The 21,661-nt window shown below is 48.8% G+C and overlaps 1 protein-coding gene across 5 annotated transcripts in view; it reads right to left on the reverse strand.

Annotated features, from left to right (window-relative positions):
• Window positions 1–3,254: 3,254 nt before the first annotated feature.
• IFT43 (intraflagellar transport 43) overlaps window positions 3,255–21,661 on the reverse strand; it is a 58,315-nt gene continuing 39,908 nt past the window's right edge. For all 5 annotated transcript variants that reach the window (XM_069783835.1, XM_069783836.1, XM_069783837.1 and 2 more), the window contains 4 exons: window positions 19,005–19,077; window positions 17,515–17,590; window positions 17,099–17,161; window positions 3,255–16,290 (listed from right to left, as the gene is read on the reverse strand). In XM_069783835.1, coding sequence (XP_069639936.1) covers window positions 16,180–16,290; window positions 17,099–17,161; window positions 17,515–17,590; window positions 19,005–19,077 — 323 coding nt within the window. In that variant the 3' untranslated portion in view covers window positions 3,255–16,179. The remainder of the gene's footprint in view (window positions 16,291–17,098; window positions 17,162–17,514; window positions 17,591–19,004; window positions 19,078–21,661) is intronic.

Consider the following 21,661-nt stretch of genomic DNA (forward strand, 5'->3'; position numbering starts at 1 on the left):
TGCAAATGAAATCACTGTGTGAGGATGGGTGGTGGTGGAAGGGGTGTGTGAGAGAGATGTACAGATCAGGGCAGGATGTTGCTGATAGTTTTATGGCCTTCTCTTCCTAATAATATCTTCTGCAGCATGCAAAAGGGGGTCTAATAGCACAGTATAAGGGAGACACAGCTGTCAGAGGGCCAAACAGCAGGCCCACGGAAACTGCACCCCAAGAGAGTTACTAAAGCAAGGCAAGGCCAGGAGGGCTCATTTAAATTCAAGAGCCCTCTGTTCTCTCCGTCACCTAACATGTGACTGTCCACCTAAGATCCCTAGGTCTCCATGGAGGAAGAGGGTGGAGATGTTGAAATCGGAGCTGAGGATTTGAGGAGAGGAATTTGGGACTGAACCAACGAGAGAAGAGAGCAGAGGAGTATTGCCACAGCACCCCAGCAGGGCTGATAACCACTGTAGGACTTGCATGCCCAGCCAGAAAGCCACTCATATGCAGCAGTCCAGCTCACTTGGGTATCTTTGCAGGACACAGGCTGTGACACAGCCATTTCCTGAAGTGCTGGCAAGAAACAGAATTAACGTGATGATGCCTGCTAGGTCTTTACCATGCATAACATGAGAGGAAGGCTTGGAGAGAACAGAACAAAGCATCCATAGTGCCTCTTATGGACCTCCTCAGCAGCTCTGCTGCTGCACCTAAAGGCTAATGCATCCTCAGTTTCTCAGGCAGAAAGGAAAGGTTGGGTATCTGCATGTAATTATACAGAGCTTGGACACTCTCTCCACAAAGTCGAGAAACTCCTTTTCTTTACCTCTTTCAGATGCTCTCCCTCATCTGACTTCAGGTATCTGGGTATTTACTGGTAACATTTGAGCAGGGGGACACCAAGTCACATATCACTGCCTTCTCTAGGCTAAAGAAAAATCAGGATATTGGCTCTTAAAATTTAACAAGATTCTTCCTTGTAATAGCAATTAAAACTAGAAGAAGCCAAGGTACCTCTCCCCAACCTAAATTTCTCCTGTCACAACTGCAGATCTGGCCCTCTGATAAGGACCCCTTGGGCTCCCTGGGAGAAGGCAGGATGGCAGCTCCAGATGTAGCTGACAGATGATGCTCTTCCTGGCCATAGGCAAGAACTGTGAAATGGTGAGCTGCCAGGGGGAGCTTAAGGAAGAAATGCAGAGTGTGTGTGCAAGAGAAACCAGGGGATTACAGCATCAATGCAGAGCATAGGTGAGCTGCTGGACATTGGAGATGCCTCCTTTGTATCCTGACCACAGGTGACAACGAAGCCTGTCCCTGAGTCAAGCCGAATGATAAAGAAAATGTACATTGTGTGGAAGAAACCCAGGCGGTATCACGTGCTCCTTTCCACTGAGATTTACAGAACACCAATGAAGGTAACCAGGGCTGAGTTTGTTCCCCAAAATGTAGTTGAAGTCCGGGATAAAGAGACCCACTGCTTGGGGATGGAATGGACTGGTCCTACTCCCATCTGTGTCCATCTCATTTGGATTTAGAGTGGCTCCCAGGATGTCACTGGGTTTTAGAAAGACCAAAGTGGAATATGTGAATGGATACTGCCATTCCTTAGGTGTGTGTTTGATGTGGTTGGATTTGGCATAAGAAATAAAAATGGTGGAGTTTTTTTCTTACTGAAGAAGAAATATGGGTTATTTTTGCACTATGGCAAGGCTAGACAGAGGCAAAGCTAGGGAAAATCACAGGGCAGGTCAGCAGATTATATGAGAACCAGATCTTCTTGTTTCACATATGCTAGATGATGTGTCACAAGTCTTGGTCATCTTGGAGATTATGGTGGAGGTACCTGACAGGCTTAGCTCCTTCAGGATTGGGGGCTTGGGCTAAGGGGAACAAGGCAGCCCTGTATTGGCTGATGCAGTCTTTGGAGCAGAGACTTGCGAGTGCATACTTTAGGCACTATAAGAGTAGCTGAATGTCCCTGGACAGTTTGAGGCTGAGAGAGAAGCTCTTCATCACCAACCTGCTGTAGCCTCTCTGGGGCCTTTGGAAGCTCTTCATCACCAACCTGCTGTAGCCTCTCTGGGGCCTTTGACTCAACCTCCATGGCAAGCACAGCAGAAGCACATCATGACAGGCTGTCAGGAGCACAAGATAAACAGGCTGGACCGGGTTAGTCCAAAGGGCCATGTAACCCACTATCCTGCCTCCAACAGGCAGACTGGGAGCAGCATTGAAGCAGGGCAAGCACCATTGTGGGCTTTAACGTGAAAGAGAGACTGCATCCCACTTCTTCCAGGGCCAAACAAGCATCAGCTAAGCACAGCACGAAGCCAAAAAGAGCAGAAGTTGCCTGCACTCAGTGTGCACCCATTTTCCTCACAGTCTTTGATAGGATCTTTGTGCCTTTTACTGCAGTCCTCTCCTGAGCATCTCTCAGCAACATTTTTGTTGCTACATGGCTTTTTCCTGGTAATTCTGATACCCTGAGATCTGAAGTCACCCACCAAACAGGGCAAGAAAGAAACCACACGGCTGCATCTACACTAATGAGTTTACCAGGGCACGGGCTCTAGCACTGGCACTCTTTGAACATGGACAGGCTTCTGGTGAGGTGCTGGTCCTCACCAGCTAGTGCCCTCCCAGGCACTGCCTGGCTGTGTTTTGTGGGGGGAGCACAGGCAACACACTGTTCCCCATAAGCAGAACAGGGGAAGCCTCATTGTGCTGTGGTGGAAGAGGTTTGGGACATTTCAGCATGAGCCATGCCCTACAGTTTGAATTTGCTTGAATACACTTGTATAGGATAGGCATAACCACAGAAGCCGCATCGAAGGATGCCAAAGGGAGCCCATTTCAAAAAGAAACTCAGAAACTGCAAATCAGTGGAGTGCCTTCCAATGCTCAGCACTTAGCCAGACCCACTGAGCAAGAGCCAGCACCTGTGCCCATAAATCCTCAGCCTAACCATAAAACCAGAACTTGAGCATCCAGTTTAACACGGACCCAGGGAGTCGTTCTCTCCTTCTGGCTGCCAGCGTGCAGCACTGGCTCGGCCTCACAAGCAGCCCTGAGCCACTGTGCAAGGCAGCTGGCAGCCCTCCCACCACCCCACCGCAGCCGAGCGGGGTGCGGGGTCCCCGCCAGTCTCCCCCGTCTCTGCGGGAAGGCTGCGAGGCAGAGCGCACGAGGAGGGGGAGTGGGCTGCGTCTCATGTCTCCTCTCCCTTTGTATGTACCTCCTGGTACGATTATTAAACGCAAATTACAAAAGATGTGACCCAAAAGATCTTTATTTCTTCTTTCACCGAGCGGTGCCTGCAGGGTCCTGATTCTGAATTCCGTTTCAATTACCGATGCCATTTTAACATAAAGCGGCTTCTGTCTGCAATTACCAGCACTGACAGCGATGCAGAGACAGCTCCGGTGGCAGAACACAAAAGCCTGGCATCTTCTGCCTGTTTAGAAACTTTCATTTGTCGTGATTAAAGGCAGAAGACGCGGGAGTTGTCTGTCTGCAGAAGTACACTGTACGCTGCACGCGCTCCTTGCCAGTACAGTCCCTGAGAAACCAGCCCTCAGCACTCACCTCCACGAATCACTCAGAAGGACTTTAACTGATGTTCCAGCCGATATTATACAGACAGACTGACAGAGTTAACCCCATCATGCCTTAGCTTAGCAAGGAAACTCTCTGCTTTTACTGCTGGTAAAGCCAAGCCGCCTGAATTGCAGAGCAAAGACGCTGGTATAAGCTGGGGCGCAGGGCGATGCAAAGATGAGTGTTTTCCTTTCATACTGGCAAGCTAAAGCACTAGTTAACAATTTACAAAGTACACTCTCTTCACTTGCAGCTGAAATGCAGCCTCCTGTAAGTATGAGGGTAGGAAATGCTACATATACCACCAGCACAAATTAACACAGGGAGAGGTGATGAGGAATCCCAGAGCCAAAAGAAACCAGTAACAGGAGACACACACATCTGCTGGAGTTGGCAGTTACCTAAGACAAGAGGGGTTGACACCTGAAATCCATGGGGCAGGGACCCAACCCAGCCTTGCATCTTGTTGCAAAACCAGCAGCTCCACCTGCACAGCATTGTCTGGTTCTCAAGCAAAATTCACAGCGACTGCAGTTTTGACAGCTAAAGTCAAACACAATGGAATTCAAAGAGTACATTTCCGTGCAGCAGCTGCACGTCGCTCCCTGCGGCTGTATCTGAGAGCCCCTGCTCTGCCTCGAGCTGGGGCACTGCCTGTGTGCTGACCCGCCGACAGCCACACACACCCCCAGGGTCACCCAAGCCCACGGCCAGGGAGGCAGACACCACCTCTCTTTTGCTCCATCATCCAGGTTAGTTTTTGCTGCTGCTTCTTCAGTATATGTGGCTGTGCCTCTTTGTCCTTCAGCATCCTCCACAAGCTCATCTTGCTTGTGCGTGACCCTTGAGCTTATTCTCATCTTCCAGATGCCTTCTTTCCTTTCTGCCCAGCCTCCACCAATGACACCTGCTTTGTCCCCCCACTCTCTTTGCCCACACTATCCATAATGTACCAACCATTTTCCATGTGCTCTTTAATGCCACTGCTCTCAATGGAGTTTCCACAGACCCAGGAAGAAGCTGATTGCAGGTGCTGCCGGCTGGTGAGATGTGTTGTTCACATTTATTTTGTTACCCAGTTTGCTCTTTTTCCCCTTGCTTGTTCCTTGACGTGTGGTTTATTTTCCTCCAGCGGTGGTTTATTTTTCTCTCATGTATGTTTGTTCGAACACAAGTGCACAGCACCAAGCCCATGTGAGCCGTGCAGCGACATGTGCAGTGCAAGCGCGCAGCCAGGGCAGCCCTGGCAGGGCCAAGCCCACATGGCAGGCAGAGATGCTGTACCCCAGGGAAGGCTGTGCTCAGCAGCAAGCGGTAGGTGGCTGACGTGCCTCGGCTGGGCTGGTGCGGGCACAGGGAACACCGGCCATGGAGGCCCCAGCTCTCAGAGGTGATGTGGTGCCCAGCCAGAGCTGCCAGCCCAGCTCTATCCCCTGGGAACAGAGGGACCCTCGGGAAGACACTGTCTTTCTTCCCCTCTAAAACCCTCCCAAGAGCCGGCATGGGTGGAATGAGTCTTGAGGGTCTTGGCCGCAAAATATGACTTAAATAGGTTGTTTGTAGGTCAGAAAGGCATTTTGCACCCCCTTGCTGTGCACCCCCTATTTTCCAACAAGTCCCTGGGGCCCCTCGGGCTGCATGGCCCCACGGGGGAGTGAAACAGGGACATTAAATCTCACAACCCCAAACGACAGCGCTAGAAAGGTCTCTGCCCCAGCAGTGGCTGGTGTCCAAACTCCCGCTGGTCTTCCCCATCCCACCCTGTGGTGGGGCAGCATACTTCGTGTGGGCCTGACCGAGCTGCCGTTCCCAGGAGCTGGCAGAGGGTGAGGAGGGGGCAATTTACAGCTGTGGTTATTGAGTAGTGTGTGAGCCGTTTGTCACGCTGAGCCCTGGCACCTTGTTCTACCTGTGTTGTGCGTGTTTTATTGGTGTTGAGCAGAGGGAGGCCGGAGCAGAGGGGAGTCTGGGAGGAAAGGCACTCAAGTGAAAAATGAACCGAGCCAAACAGGATTGAGAAAGAGAGAGAGAGAGACATGCAGGGGAAGGGGGTGAAGGGGCCAGATTATAAAACACAAGACAAATGTCCCCACTGGCAGCAGGGTTAGGGAAAGAGGGAGAGGGAAGAAATGAGGGGGGGCAGGGGAGGAAAAAGAAAGAGAGAATAAAGACACTGCCTTGTGGCCAGCACTATCCTAGTGGGATCAGGGATGCACATGTAGTCAGAAAAATAATTCTCAGTTTAACAAAGCAAGAAGAGGGGGGCGGGAGTGGAGGAGAGCTACAGATCCAAATGGAAAGTGCCCCAGGGTGTCCAATCTGCTGGGTTTTAAAAAAAAAAAAAAAAATCATCATTTTGCCTCATCGCCCTCCTTCCCCCACCAGGGAGCCAGCTCCTTCCCCGTCCCCCCAGCCACCACCACCAAAAGGAGAGGGACCAGAGAGAGAGCAGAAGGTCTGTTTAGAATTTCACATCCCTTCCATCCTGCTCCCTCAGTGCTAAACTTTCAAGACAAAAATCATAAAACGAGGTGCTTTGTTGGTGAGGCAGATTCAGAGATCTTCCTGTTAGGAACAAGAAAGGGAAGAGAGAGACAGAGAGTGAGACAGAGAGATAGCTAGATGGAGGGCTGGCTTTGTGCTTGCAACAAGCCACTAAAGGTGCATTTTTAATTAAATTTATACAAAATGTGTCAGTTTTATCTCTATGTTTCAAACCTGACTCTTTTCTATCAAAGTAAAGTATTGATCTTCACTGCCCCGAAGCTACCTGACTGAATTAAACAGAATAAATAGAAGAAGGACTGAAAGGGCTTAGAAACAACTGCAGAGAGGCGAATGTTTAATGGCTCCACAGTCATTTGCTGCAATTAAAAAACAAAACCGTTTAAAGGGGCTGTTAACACCTTGAAGTCTGAAAATCCTCACTTCAAAAAAGCCCCAAAACAGCTTCCAGGCAAAACATTTTAATTGCCATAAATACTTCCAACCTCAGCCATCACTAGTGCGTGTGCGCGTTGTACAGATAGACAAACAGATCCATGGGCCCAACAGGACAGAACCCACTCAGCTGGTGAGATATAGGTATGCTTTATATGGCACAGAGACACCTCCAGCCAAGGAAAGCTGTGTATCCAGTATGACCAAGATACATATCCACTTTACGCAAGCAAAAACCCCCATTTATCCGAGAAGTTAAGGATGGATGTTTTAGACCCACACACATATTCCAGATCTGTTTGCCTAATGTGACATTGCCTATACTGAACATTATTCTCCAAACTGGTCATACTCAATTGCATGTCATGCAAGCCATAGGCATCTTACAAAGCTCTCTCTGTGCCTGTCTTATGTCACAAGAAGCCGTCACAGACTTTGCGCCGCAACCAGTCCCACTCAGTTAAGAACTAAGCATGTTGGGGCTGGGGTACCCTGTGACAAGAATCTACAGTCCTTGGGACAGAAAGGGCCCACAATTTCGTTAAAGGCTCTTGACCATCATGTGACTTAAAAAAGAAAAAAAAACCCGCATGTGCTTGGTTAATCTTAAGGCAATGTGGTACTGTGTGACTTACCAAAGGCTTTCTGAATGGCCTGTGCATCTCTCAGCATGGAGAAGATTTCCCATCGCTGCTTTGTGGTCCTCTTCCACTGAGCTCAGCAGAAAAGCTCAATTTTGGGGACTCTGTAGAGACACGCATTAGCAGGCTGAAGAGCTCTATTGGCTTCAGACTTCAGGAGTTTGCACTGGAAAACAGTTTCATACATTCACAACTCATCCCTTTCCCTGGGTATTTCTGGGACGAGGGCAGCAGGCTTATGGAAGGAAGCCATTTTTGCAGGAGATGATTACAGTTTCCTATCTCAGCAGGGGTACTGCCAGGTAGGCAGTGTGCTGTGCTGTTCTTGGGGAAGGTGTTTTGTACAGAGACTATGAAGTTTTACTTTGTGTTTTTGAAAATCTGGAAGGAGCTCTATAGCTTGAAACCAGCTTTTGGCTGAAAATCAAAATAAACAAATATACTGGCCTTGTACATCATTTCAGTTAGTTAGTGAAGTAATGTGGCTGCAGCACTGGATGGATGCTTGGAGGGGCTGGATTCACTTCCTAGCTGTGTCACCGTCTCACCGTGGGACCCTGGAGAACTTGCATTATCAGCCCATGATTCTGGTCCCTTGTGTATGAAATGAAGAGCATCGAATCCCCTTCACATAGGGACAGACAGGGTCTTAAGTCTTGGGCACCATGGGTTTGAAAGCCCTGGAAGTAAGAGTATCTCTGTGGGCCATAGAGCAATACAGAAGGGCAATACCAAAGATGGCTTTAAAAGAGATAGCTCAGATCCCTGAAGAGGAGCCACAGCACTCAGCTGGGCAAATCCAGGCCGCTTCTCATCCCTCTGGGTTAGACGGAGTTTGCTATCTGGACTAGGTTTGAGTGAGCTCAGGTATACTGACAATAGCCTGAACTATCACCACCCATTTATTTAGCAGGTTGATTCACCAAGCCATACAGCCATCTGTACACATAACCCCACAGGCCACAGGGAGCCACAAGCTTAACTCCAGCTTGGCTTTGAAGCTCAAAGCGCTGAGAAGGTTGCTTGACTTGGACCAAATTCTCTGGCAATTTCCCAAGGCACTTTTCTGGCTTTGCGGGTAGCTCTGCTGAGCAGGGTAATGATCAAAGCAAGACTTCAGCCTATCACACGGACTGCAAGTTGATCTTTTTCAGCTGATTCAAAATGTCCCACAACACTAAAAACGGTGTCCCTCATCATTTCAGGGCCAAAAACCATCCTGAGAATTTTCCTTACTTGGATCTGTAGGGGGGATGATTTTTGCTGAAGGAGCAGGGTCAGGTAATAAAATCTCTGACCAGTTATTAGTGAGTCTGTTTAGGCAAGTGAACCCTGCATTTTCCCATCTTTCAAACATTTTGTTCAACATTAAGTAATGATGAAAAGATTTTCTGTGAGCAGCAGGGCATCTCACATAGAAGCAAACCAGCATGAATGTCACCATGCACAATTCTTGCCTGTGATTGTTACAGAATCACTTGTTTTTAAAGGATCTGCTAAGCCATGTGCATGGGTTTGTATTGTGGCAGCTGCCTCACCAACACCTGAACTGCAGGTTAACGTTCACCCCCGTCAGCTGAAATGCTCAAAAGCAACAGAAGCACAGGGACAGACGCCAGCGTGGCTCTGCTTGACAGGATTTCAGAGCTACACTCTCGCTTGAGCATCAGGAAGTTCTGCCCTATACCCTTCCTGGGCCCGCAGCCTCTCAGGGGTGAAACAGCCCTACAAATCTGAGCCAGTTGCCATATTCTGTAGCAGGGGGTACATACGCATTCAGTCAATGCTGCAACTTGTGCATCTGAAATGAACCGTTTGGGAACCAAAGAATATGCATTTTTAGCGCTAAGGTTGAATACTCCTGCTGCTTATGGCCAAGCTCCTGCTGCTGCACTTCAGAGCATTTTGCTTTGTTACGGACCCCTGATTAACACTTTCTAAGCATTTCAGCCCACACTCCAGTCACTTTACAGATTGCAATGAATGCAGATTTGAGTTTATGGGTTCATAAAAGTGTGAATTAGCACAACAATTTTCCTGTAGCCTATTTGCACAGCCCTTCCTCGAGTGACCTGTCCCTTTAGACAACACAAATATTTCAGCTCAAGCGAACTGCCCAGCAAGGCATTTTTAAGAGACTAGAACGAGATCTGTGGCCCCAGGAAGCAATGCCTGTGGGAGCACAAAACAGGAGTCACTGTGAAGCCCAGCACTTGCAACTCTTGGCAACATTAGAAAGTGCTGAGAAGCAAAGTCCTTTAACCCCTGTAGGAACTGCAGTGATGTCAGCAGCCCCAGCAGTGCCACCCATACAGGCTCTGAGCCTAGCATTGCTACTGCCACCCATGCTAAGCAGAGAAGGGCAAGGGGACCTCCCCTGCTTGTCTTGCACTGGTGCAGTGGTGCCTCTCGCCTGCAGTACAGATGCAGCTGCACATCCCTGCACCAATACAATGGGTCAGACGCAGAGACCCCAAGACAAGCACCTCACAGCACCCCAGTGCTGTGCTTCTCCGCACACATGCGCCTTAAATCTCTTCCAGCCTCTACTCCGACATCCCATATCTTCGAGCTGTGGAAAACACTGTGACACAGTAATCTGCCCCTTTTCCTGCTCTCTGCATATCACTGGTGTGATCAGTCCTATCTCTGCATGGAGGAGGGGCTGGCTGACCAAATTTCTTTAATTAAAAGAAAAAGGATCAAGTTTATTCCAGATAAGCAGGCAGGATTAAAATAGACAGAAAGAATAGACAAGGGGCAGCTGTCAGCACTCCAACCGATCCAGCGTGATTATTAATAACGATAAGCAGGAGAAGAGGGCTAATAAAAGGATAATGAAGTGGTCCTGAAAGTGACAGGAGATGGAGCCCGATAAGAGGGCCCGTGGCCCAGAGCTGCTCTGGCCCCAGCGAGGTCTGTGCAGAGCAGCCTGCTGGAGCGGACTCGGGTAGCGAGGCACTGGAAGGAAAGGGTCCATTGCCCCAGGGACTGTGGCAGAGAGATTAATGGGTTCAGGAGCTCTGGTTGTCCATGTCATGCAGCATTCATGACAGAATCAATCAGGATGCTTCGCAGGCTGTGGCCACAAGGAGTGTAGGTCATCTCCCCAGATAAAGTATGGCCCTGGGAGGAGTCGTCTCACCAGGGCAGTTGATTGTGGATCCCTCATGGTGCCCTGGAGCTGAGACCCTGCCTTGGCCCTCATGTAGCACTGCAGAGTCCCAGCATGGCCCAGGACTGGGATGCCACATTTTGAAAGGGAGCGCAAGCGGGAGAAGCTGCTGAGGTGTGGGGGCAGTTGCTGGGAGAGCACAGAAGCAGCGTGGGGCATCTCTGCTCTGTCTGGGAATCACCCACTTCTCCAGTCTCTCCTGCCTCTGTCAGCTCTCCAGGCCAGGAAAGTGTCTCATATCCCAGGCAGTTGTCCAGAAAGGTGGAAGGAAGAAGCTGAAGAAAGAGCAGCCAGTGGAGGGTTGGCTCTGGGTGCCCTTTCCCAAGGGAAAGCTCACATGCAGAGCATGAAGAACAGGCAAAGATTGCTACAGCCTGGAAACCACACAGTGCACCCACCTGTACTGGCTGGATACAGCTCCTGGCCACGCTGCAGGTCAGTCAAGGGGAAAAAAGGTGTCGAAAATCATTTCCCGGGAGCCATTAAACAGAGAATGAAATCCCACCTAACAGCAAATACAACGTCTGTGCTCTCTGTCGAGGAGAGGATCAAATCATCTGCAGAGATGCAGTGGGAAAGAAGAGGGAGACTGAGGAGTCAGAGCCTCACAGCAAACCACAGAACAAGTCAGATGGCTGGAGAAGGAAGGACTTGGTCAGGAATGCTACAGGAGGAATTAAGGCTGTTTGGGACAAACTTCATTAGTTTCCATTCAAATCAGTCTCTTTTCTATCCAAACATCCCCTTCTACCTCCCAAGTCTAGAGCACGTCTCCTTCTTCAGAGGGAGAAAGACTCTGGCCACGGCCATCAACATCCCACCCAGGCCAGACGACGGGAGGGTGGCTGGGTGTGTGCTCAGCCGGAGCGGCCATGCCACCCCCACGCTCAGCCATGGGCAGGCGGCGAGCAAGGCCCAGGAGAGGAGCGGGGAATATGGGCTTTGGCTTGCGCTGCCTGGCGCCGCGCTCCCGCCACTCCGGGTCACTGCGGCAGATGCTGGGAGCATATGCCATGAATTAATTCCACTTTCCCTGAGACGCTCCGGTGAGAGGAACGGCGGTGCCTTTCCAACTTATTAACATAGGAGCTCCCCCTCACCTCCCATCACTTTGTCACACTTAATAGAACAGCCAGCCAGAGTCCCTTTAACAGGCTTCTGGCTGGCAGGCAGGCTCTTTAATGGAAAGTTGCTGGGTCTGGCCTTTTTTTCAGCTTTTATTTTCCACATTTTTTCCCAGCCCTGTGTATGCTGTCTCTACCCCAATAGACCCCCCCCAACAAACTGTACTCTAGTAAAACATCTCCACCGAGAAAGTCTATAATCCACCAAGAAAGCCTACAAATATTCTATTATTATAAACAGAACCAGAGATTCCTAAAACTGATAGGACCTATAATTAATTTTTCCTTTGTGCACTTCTTTTACTTCACCTGTGATGAGGCTCACCATTTGCTCAGGTAGTCTATTGAGCTCTGGGCCTGCAAGAGGCTATCTGTGGGTAGATATTTACACCCATCCAGAATCCCAACAAGTCGCTGGGCAGACACCCCAGATCAGCTCACTGAGCTAAACATGCTGTTGACAACACGCACTTTGACAGGTTTACAGCTCTCCTTCAGCAATGCGTGAACAGAGCAGAACAAAGAGTAAGCAGGACACAAGACTCTACATTGAATTGCAATCTTTGAATTGAAGATGGGAAACACCAGTTATATGAAAGCCATGGTTGAATCGGGAACCTGAAGTTCCTCATTTCTAACCCTGATTCTGCCACAGATTTGCTGTGTGGCCCCAGGCACACCACTGCACCTTGCGTTACCCCTCTGTGATACAGGTCTGTGGAGACCAGCGAGGGATTATTGCTCTGTTCCTCACCTAGGCACAGCCCGAAGGGCTGATCTGAGTTCCTAGGAGCCAGCTGCACTGTTCTGAAAACTGCTCTCACTTCTCAACTCACCTGAGGATCAACCAGAGCTACACCTTTGCAGGATACAAGAAAAAATTTACACCTGCCATTTCTTCCTTTGCACACTCTTTCCACTGGACTTTTCAGAAATGCAGGTTCCTGAGGCAGCTTTGTCACAGCCAATACACACTGGTGCATCACCACAAGCCAAGAGCTGGCTTAAGCATGCAAAAGTACCTCATCATTCTTTTTAGCAAGGAGAGTAACTGGAGCAGGTTCTCCTCTGACAGGACCAGGGCTTGAGAGAGGAGAAGCAAGAGGTCTCATTCACCTTCCCAGCACTGCAACCAAAACATGACGGTGGAAGGAAGGTGGGTGGGAACAGCTTGCTGGAGGAAGGCCAGGAGCCAGACACTCACCTCCCCTCCTCCAGCTGGGGAAGGAGTTGAAAAGTCAGGAAAACAAGTCTCAGTCTATTAAGTTTATTGATGGAAATTAAAGAGACAATTTGATCACAGTGCACACAAATACTGAAGCAAGGAGAAAACATCTGACAGCATGGCTTAACTGGGAAGGTGAAAGCATAAGCAGGCTCAGGAACAGAAGATGAAACTCAAAAACTGAGTCTAGACATAAAGCAGATTTTGAACCATAAGGGCAATTATCTATTAGAAAAACTAACCAGGGAAGATTTTCAAATAGACTGCCTGCCTTTCTAAAAGACAGGCAAAGCTCAGCCGCATCTCACTGGACTCTGCCATGGCCTGTATTATAGCAGGTCAGACTAAATGATCAAAGCCACCTCTTCCAGCCTTAAAATAGATGAGGCTGTGATTTTTTCAAGCCCTGCTCTCAAACTCTGCCCATGTATTTGCTCAGCTCCCGAGGGCCCAGAGTGGGCACAGGCCTGGCCCCCACACACTTGCCTCCCACCTCGGAGCATCCTTGTGCAGGGCCTCAAGCCAGACGGGGGTAGCCAACAGCACCCAGCCCCAAGCACACTCCTCTGGGAGATTTTATGCAGCTTTAGAGCAGCTCCTCCAGCACAACATGACCACAGCTCATCAGCAAAGGCCTCATTCAACTCCCACTATGGTCTTCTTGTGCTCTGTTCTCTCCCGGCTCTCCACCAGCACCTGCTCTGGCCTCACTCCCCTCCAAATTTTATGCAAACTCTGTTCCCAAATCATTCAACCTCCTTGCTCCTCTTGCTTCTACTCTGCCTCTGCCACAAACCCCGGTCTTGCTCCTGGCCCTGTCCTCCCCACACCCTGCCTCAAATGGCCCTCCCCAAGCCCTCCCTCGTTCCTACCTCTCACCATCTCCGGGAGGATCTCTGGGGTCTGATGTCCCTCCTGCTCTTGTTTCAAGGGGTGCTTTCCTCTTCCTCTTGACTCCTGAAGGGCCCCTGTGGCCTCTGAGGGACTGAGCACGACTGCACAGCACAGTTCCACTTCTCATTCCTCCCTGCTGGGAGAGCAGCCAGACAGGAGTGCTCTGCCCGCCCAGGATGATCAGAGCAGCTCTTGGAAGCAGAAGATGGATCTGCGAGCCTTCCTGGAGACAACCCAGGATTGTTGGTGCACCGCACAGCTGCTAGAGGAGCAATAGGCTTGGCATGACTCCTGACGGAGCACTCAATGGCTGCAGTCTTAACTACTGCTTAGTTATCCACTCCTAATGCTCCATGTGGCCAGCAATGCCACCTCCCCAAGACCCTAAAGAAAGTGCAACATATAATAGGTTCCATATCACACACCATACCTCAGGCTGGGCAGCCAGAGACACTGGATTCATAGTTCCCCCACTCTTGTGCCTCTGGCCTGGGCATCTTCAGCTTTTGTGGTCTTTGAAAACTGGTTGATTTGTACTGGGTGACTGCATGGTTTTATGAGGCCACCCAAAAGTGCAAGGCCTCCTATGCTGTGCGACAGTGACTGAAGGGAGGAAGGTGGGCTCACATGTCAGCCTCCCTTTCTCTCTCGGCTCATGTTGTTTTCCTGCCTTCCTCCTCAACAAACTGGAGGCAAGTGCAGCATCATAGTAGGAAGACAGTTATTTCGCTGGTAGGGACATGGTGCAGAGACCCAAGTTTCAGTGGGGGTACTGGTAGTCTGGTTTGGGCCACTGCTGCAACGACCAAAATTTATCCTCTCATTCTCAGGGTACAGAAAGTTATGTTCACTTCATGCTTCAAAGAGGCTAGAGTCTCAGTGGAAGCAGATACCACTTAATAAGCCGATACCACGCAAAGCAGCTTACAGGAGCAGTGTGGATTAGAGCCTCAGATCAAGTAGAAGGGAGAGAACCCACACTAGATGCTCCTACAGTTTGCAGCTGAGAGGAGAGTGAGTGCCTCTGCTTTCTCTGTGATCTTTGAGGGATGAACTGAGAAAATCCATGTCCCATCCCCAAATGGAGGCATTTACCACTCTCTTCCTCTCAGACTGGCTTGCTGGGTTTGTCTAATTTACTAAACTATTTTATTTTGCTGATTTTTTTTTTCCCCCCCCTGGAAAGTAGGAAGCATTCTAAATTATCTTTGGACAAGAACCATAGTTGTCACAGAAAGATAGATGCTAGCTGAGCTGGGAAGTTTCTGTTCATACCAAGATAGGTTTCTCTGCTCAGACAAAGACTTTGGGATTATCCTCCATACGCTGGCCTCCCAGGCTTCTGTCTCACCTGGTTTTCTAGTTATAGGGCAGATTTCTTGGCTATAAAAAACTTAGTGTCTCCTTGAGACAGATGAGCCTCCCCTTATTTTGGTGGCCCCAGACTGGGACCCAAATGCTTCTCTCTTGTTGGTAGAATTGTCTGGCATATCAACTCTGATCTGAAATTTTGCAGAGTACTGAATTCACAGTGAGTTATTTGACCTGTCCTGCTGTCAGTACAAGAGTGAGAATGCAGTGCTCTATTGGACTGATCAAACAAGCTAAGAAAAGCAGCACAGCAAGCCTTCCTTCCAGCACCTGCACCACCCCCCAGAAGTATATAGCAAGATTCTCCAATGGGACAAGACTTTGAAGGACACTGGCTTAGAAGTAATGTTACTGTTTCCTGCAAATAATGACCACGGTTCTATGGGGACAAGGCATTAAAAGCTAAATGGATTTTTCTTTAGATGACAATAAAAGTGGGTTACTTGGTTCCAAGGAGACACCCACAAGGGAGTTACCCTGTTTCAGAGTGGCAGGCTCCATTCTTTCACACGTGTAGAATAAACAGTATTTTCTTTGCAAACTACCTATTGCCTGAAGCTATCTCCATTCAGGCTGTGATCTCATCTGATTGCAAAAGCTAAGCGGGGTTAGGCCTGGTCAGAATTTAGCTGGGAAACCTCAAGGGAAAAAAGAGGTGCTGTAGGAAGTGGTGTTGGCAGTTTAATAGGTGATGCTGCTTCCTCTGAGTCAATACAGAGGTAATGTTCCAGGAGAGAGGTTAAACTAGCAGGGGATGGCTGGAGGCTGCTGGATGAAATGTAAAACCAATATCCTGACAACTTGTGGCATCTGTTGTGAGGAAGATGGTAATCTTGATGTCCTAGGCAAACAAATCATATCGGCCTAAGCTTTCTGATAGCCATCACTGAAAACCACACTCCATTGTAAGATGGTCCACTCCAGAGAGGCTACATTTCCTTAGTGGAAAGATCGACCATTGCAGTTATCTGTAAAGGTGTTAGTGAGGTGTAAGCGACTGTTCATAAGTAAGTATTTTATTGTGTTTAGAATTCTTAATCTCTTTTGAGAACAAAGATTCTTATTACAAAATACCCAAAACTTCTCCTGAGCCAGTTTTCCTATGAAGCAAGGCCCTATTTATTTTCATGTCTGAAATAAATTCTCAAATACAAACAAGCAAATAGAAATTTAAAGTGCTAAACTATTTACAGGGCATGCACGTGTGAGATGTCTGGTGTGCCAGTGCTCTAGGGCAGGCTGAGGTGGTCCTCTCTCTCAGACTGTCCCAGGTCCCACTCAGTCACTAGTTCTGAGGACACCTCTGTGAAAAGATGGTCCCAATCCCAGCTGACATCATCCTACCAAGGGAAAAAAGACAAACATGCTGAAATGTTACTGGTGACACCCAAAGGTCTCTGAACGATGCCAAATATTCAAGATGAACAGCAAAGAGAGAAACTAAATGGTAACTGCTCCGGCCAGGGAAGTCGCAGATTCAGTTGGCTAGGACAGGAATCTAGCCAGAATGAAATGTGAATCCCTGCTACAATTTAAAGATGTTGACACAATTATTCATAATGCAAAATTCCATAAAGGACAGATTTTTTGATACTTGTTAATCTTAGCTACTCCCAGGCCGGGCTTAAAGAGGAGCCATAAAAATCTTCCACACTTCTGCTGAAGCATCTGCAATTCTGAGCTGCAGAAATCCTTTGTTGCAAGTCCTGAGCTCCTGCCCACCCCGTATTGAGGTGGTTCTGTCCTGATTTAAAAAAATCCCTCTGCCCAAACCCCAAAAGCTTTCTGCCTTTGTCCCTCTGTACCACCCTGTAGAACCACCTGAAGCTCATGGTAGCTACCAGAAGACAATACACAACAGAGCATTGTTTCTGCAGGGATCTGTGACAGTGCTAGGCCCTTCACATTTTCCTTAGTAGCTCTTTCATACTGAAGGAGGCCAATCATAGTGATGCCATAATCTCACACAGAGAAAGCCCTATACAGCTTTAAAATAAACTGCTGGGGAAATCAAACCTCCATCAGCTTGGACAAGTTCCTCCTCACCTCTCTCCTTCACCTCACTGACAAAGGTTTACTTTCCAACTACAGTCTGAGACACATTAGAAGTTTTTGCCTTGTTGGTGTTCCCACAAAAGAAAGACTTACCTCTCGTAGTTCATGCTCTGGAGCCAAAACTTTGGTGAGAAGCTTCAGGTCAACCTCTCCATCCTATGAACACACACACAGAGTCACAGTCTTACAGACAGTGAGAAAGCAGACACCATCATTTCACCAGGTAGGTCTCACTAGAGACAGGCACATTTGCCTCATAAGAGACATATACTTTGTCCAGGACAACAGGAGGAGCCTCATCTGAGTAGCAGATACCACACCCACACTATTTACAGACACAAACAAGTATGAAAGCCACATTGCAGAGAAGAACAGACTTGCAGGCAGACTGCAAGTCGTTTGGATGATAGGGCTCTCTATTTTATGCAGCTGACTATCACTGTGGAGGATGATGGGAGCCTGGAAGGATAGGGAGCCACATCAGTCACCCCATAGCAACATCCACTTACCAGAGTCTGAAAGGCAGCATACTTCATTAGATCTTTGTCCAGGTCATGGTAGGTCAGCACTCGGTTCACCTGCACACTGCAACCAGAAAGGGTCAAAGTACAAGCCTGGGTAAGTGTGGAAGTACATCTGAGGAGAAGGGTGGCATGAACAGCAGTCTGGTGACACCTATTTCGAGTGTCCACATTGCCCATGCAGACTCTGGAGATGGATGTCCCCAGAGAGAAGCACATCTCATCCAGCAAATGAACAGTCGTTTACAAATCTGTGTGCCAGGTTGTGCATGTGCATAAAAATAGGATGTGGAGCAACCACTGACTCCCTCAGAGAAGCCAGCATGCTCAGAGAAGATCCGCAGACCAGCTGCAATGGCCAGAAAGAAAACAGGAACACAGTGAACATTCAAAGAGCCCAAGAGCCCCAGCGCCATAGCAAAGCAGGCTCTGAGAGCCCCACCATACAAGCTACAGAATAGTAGGGACTTCGTGATTTCCATATCTGAGCTGAGTCACAGCTATCATGAAATGTAGCCTTCAAAGAGAAACCCAGTGTAGAGGAGTAATATACTGTTGTGCCACGATTCCCTTCACAGGTGATGCAATACTATAGAAAAGGCATGTATTAATTTAATTTCTGTTTGTGTTTGTCCATGAAAATCACTTGTCTTTTCTATTGCAGAGAGACTATGGATACAGAAGGAACAGATGGGATTATAAAAAAGAGAGAAAACAAAGAAATGAACTCTGGTGAGAGACAAAGTAATTTTAAATTTACTACTATAAAGTGTCATTTGTTTTTGTCAACAGCTATTTAATTACAATAACTACTCCATACTTGTGAGAGAGGCATCTGTGGTCAGGAGTAAGATATCCTACCCCTCCAAATAAGGGTGAACAGATATCCCAGTCTGTGATCTTGGCAATAGGCCCAACAGAGGAGAGACGACTTCCCTGATATGTTTAAGATAAAACCCCCAAAACTTTCATTTTTTAAAGCTTGCTGGTCTCCCTTGAGCTAACCCCAAGACTACTCTGATAACACCTTCAAACAACAGGATTGTACTTTGCAAATTAACTAGGCACTTGAGTAAGAAGGATATCCTGTAGAGGGCAAAGCAGCCTACGACCATGCATAATCAAAGTGTGTGTCATAATGCATGTGTACTGGAGGCATCTGAGGTTATACGGGCAACCTTAAATCAAGCAATTCCTCACTTTCGAGAGTTCGATTTTGCAACATCAAATATGTTACTCTAATGTAGGGTTTTGAGAGAGAGAGAGAGAATATGCAGTAATCGCTCTCTCCGCGTAACAGGAAACAAGAAATTTGCACTGTTCAGCTTGGAGCCCTGCTGCCACAATACACAGCACCAAATCCTGCTGAATGGCACTGCTGCTGACATCCAGAGAGCATGAGATAAGACGGAGTTTAATTTCACCGGCCATTTCGCACTGCTGATTAGAGCCTCAAGAGCACCTGGCAGTGCTCTTACCTGGGGGGAGCTGCCACTTGCATGGCCAGATCTTCCTCCTGGACTTCCTCCAAGTCAGGGATCACGGGAATGTCTGCAACAAGAGAAAGCAGGAGTAAGTGGGGAGCATTGTGCTCTCCTCTCACTAGAGACAAAGGTTCCCTTGCTTCACAGATCTTAAACAGCCTGTTTCTTATTAGAGGAAAATACAAGGGAGTTATTCAGCAATGATTAAAAATATATTGTTTAATATTAAAACAAGGCAATAAAGCTTTGAAGCTTGGGGTCAAATGAAATCTTGCAAGAGGAGCAGATTTGGGCTGAGTAGGACTCTATAGGCCATAGACCATGCATTTGAACACAACCTTGAAGCTGAAAGAAGCCAGCTGTGCTAAACCCTGCTGCCTACTTGCCATCATCCTAAGACTGGCAAGAATTTGCTTCTTATGAGATGGGTTATCATTTTCTCGGCTCAGCCGCCAGTCACCTGGACTCTGTTAGAAATGAAATGTGGGGTAAAAGCTGAGAGAAGCCATGTAAAACTACATGTTGAGTTGCCGCTGGCAGGGTCTCAGGCTGTGCAGAGGCCTGTGACCTTCCTGATAGCTGAGGAAGGAAGTGCTGGTGGTGTAGCAGATACAAAGACTAGGGAAGATGCATCTAGTTGTAATGTCATAAACCTTTTCATGATTTCCAGTGTGACCCTGGAATGGCTGACATCTGGGTCACTGGGTATTCCCAGCACAAGGGCTACAGCTACTGCACCTAAAAAGGATGCTCAAGAATGGAGGAGAGGAGGAAGAACTGGGCGTACACTGAATCCTGCTAAAGCAGCAAGGCTCTGAGAGCATTGCATGCTTTTTGATTTGACAAAGTACTGTAAACAGTTAGAGATGGAGAGAGCAAAAAAGGAGAGAGGAAGAGAAGGGAAAGTAACTGGGGGTGCAAAGCAAGGACAGAGTACAGCAGCACAGAGGTCCTTTAAAACTCAAGGCCACAAAGGCTCTCCAGTGACCCTGAGCCCTCAGACCGTGGAAAAGCTGGTGGTTCGGCCCTGGGAAGAGGTTTCACTTGCACAGCACGTGGGCAGAGCTGGCCCCTTCAGCACTGGAGCAAGGAGGCTGCGCCCGGCTTTGTCGGCAGCGCGGCCATGCTACTGACGGACGGCAGCAGGCAGCAGGCAGCTGGGCCTGGCTTTGCCCCGTTTTGCAGCCCAAGCTGAGATGAATATTCAGGAGCTGGAGAGACGTTCCCACCTATGGCACTCGGGGCTCTGGGCAGGGTCTTCCTGAAGAGCCCCTTGTCCAGCCGCCTGTCAGAGCTTCACAGGCTCTCAGCTGCCGAACGTCCACTGCGTATCCCCCCGGCTCGCCGGCCGGCGGGGTGGGAGGCAGCCCTCGCCCAGCTGCAGCAGGGCACGGGTCAGCCCGGGCCTTGGCGCGCTGGCCGTTCGGAGCTGGCCACACAGTGGGATTTCTCGCTAATTGGCTGCCTGGCGGAAGGCTGAGCGGGACAGGGGCTGCCGCGAGAGCCTGGCTACAGCAAAAGGCAGTGACAGCTTGGCCGGCCTCAGCAGAGCTGTGCCTTCTAGCTCCCCAGCCGCCCAAGGAGCAGGTGCCTGCAGAGAGGCTCTCCAACTACAGCAAACTTCCCAAAGACATTTAAAGGGAAACTGCAGCAACAGGCCCCCAGGCTGTCCCTTAGATGAGGAGGCATGTGCAAGAAATGCCTCACCAGCACGTCGCTGGGCAGCTTGGGGCAGATCTCTCCCCCCTCTGCTTGTAGGGACAATACACAGTAGAAGCCGCTATCCCGCTGGCTCTTCCCTGCAGGGGCTCCCAGGTCTTGGTAAAACTTGTAGCAAAATGCAATTACTGGACAAAAGCATCTCCACGGACAGACAGACTGACCTGTGGAGGCAGCTGGTAAAACCTGCTCAGTGACAACATGGGAGAAAGTCCCTGTATATAAGCAACCAAGGAGGGAACAGACTGGTGAGACTGGTCCAAGGGGAGGAATGAAGCACTGTGCAGAGATGCCCTGTTAGTCCAGGCAAAGGAGCATGCGAATGAGAAACAGTGTAATCTCTCCTGAGCTAATTTATCTTTTTCAGCAGGAGACTATGAATATTGCTCAGCAAACACATCTAAACGAAGAACTGCCTGGGAACAGAGCTGCCCTCACCCATGGAGCAGCATTCCCTCCAGCAGAAGAAGGTCAGATCCTTATCCTCTTTTGACAGCAGAAATGTGGAAGGTGTTTGCTGCAAACTGAATTTCTTCACTCAGTGCTCATTTTGGCAGCTATTTCTGGGGTCTCCACTTCCCAGTTCCCTTCTGCTTTTGTTGATCTCTTTTTGCACTAGAAAAAACTGTAAATTTACGGCCAAGATCAGTGATGCCCCTTCCATTTTGCAGGTTCCCGAAGACTCCTGGATTCTCCAGTGCTGATTTTATCTCATTGCCATTGAATTCCATGGAGAGATTCCCAAACCCCTTGCAGAACACTACCACTACTCTATACTAGCAAAATCCAGGCAATCACATAGAAATTCTTTCCAAAAGAAATTCAAGGCTCCAATATTTTATAGACACTTTGAAAATATTTCAGACAGAAGAGCTGGAAACGCTCTGGGGGCTCCTGCCAGCCCCTCCAACAAAGGCCAGTGCATGCTTGTT

This window comes from Haliaeetus albicilla, chromosome 5 (genome assembly GCF_947461875.1).
Source record: "Haliaeetus albicilla chromosome 5, bHalAlb1.1, whole genome shotgun sequence".
In the NCBI taxonomy this organism is placed as follows: domain Eukaryota; kingdom Metazoa; phylum Chordata; class Aves; order Accipitriformes; family Accipitridae; genus Haliaeetus; species Haliaeetus albicilla.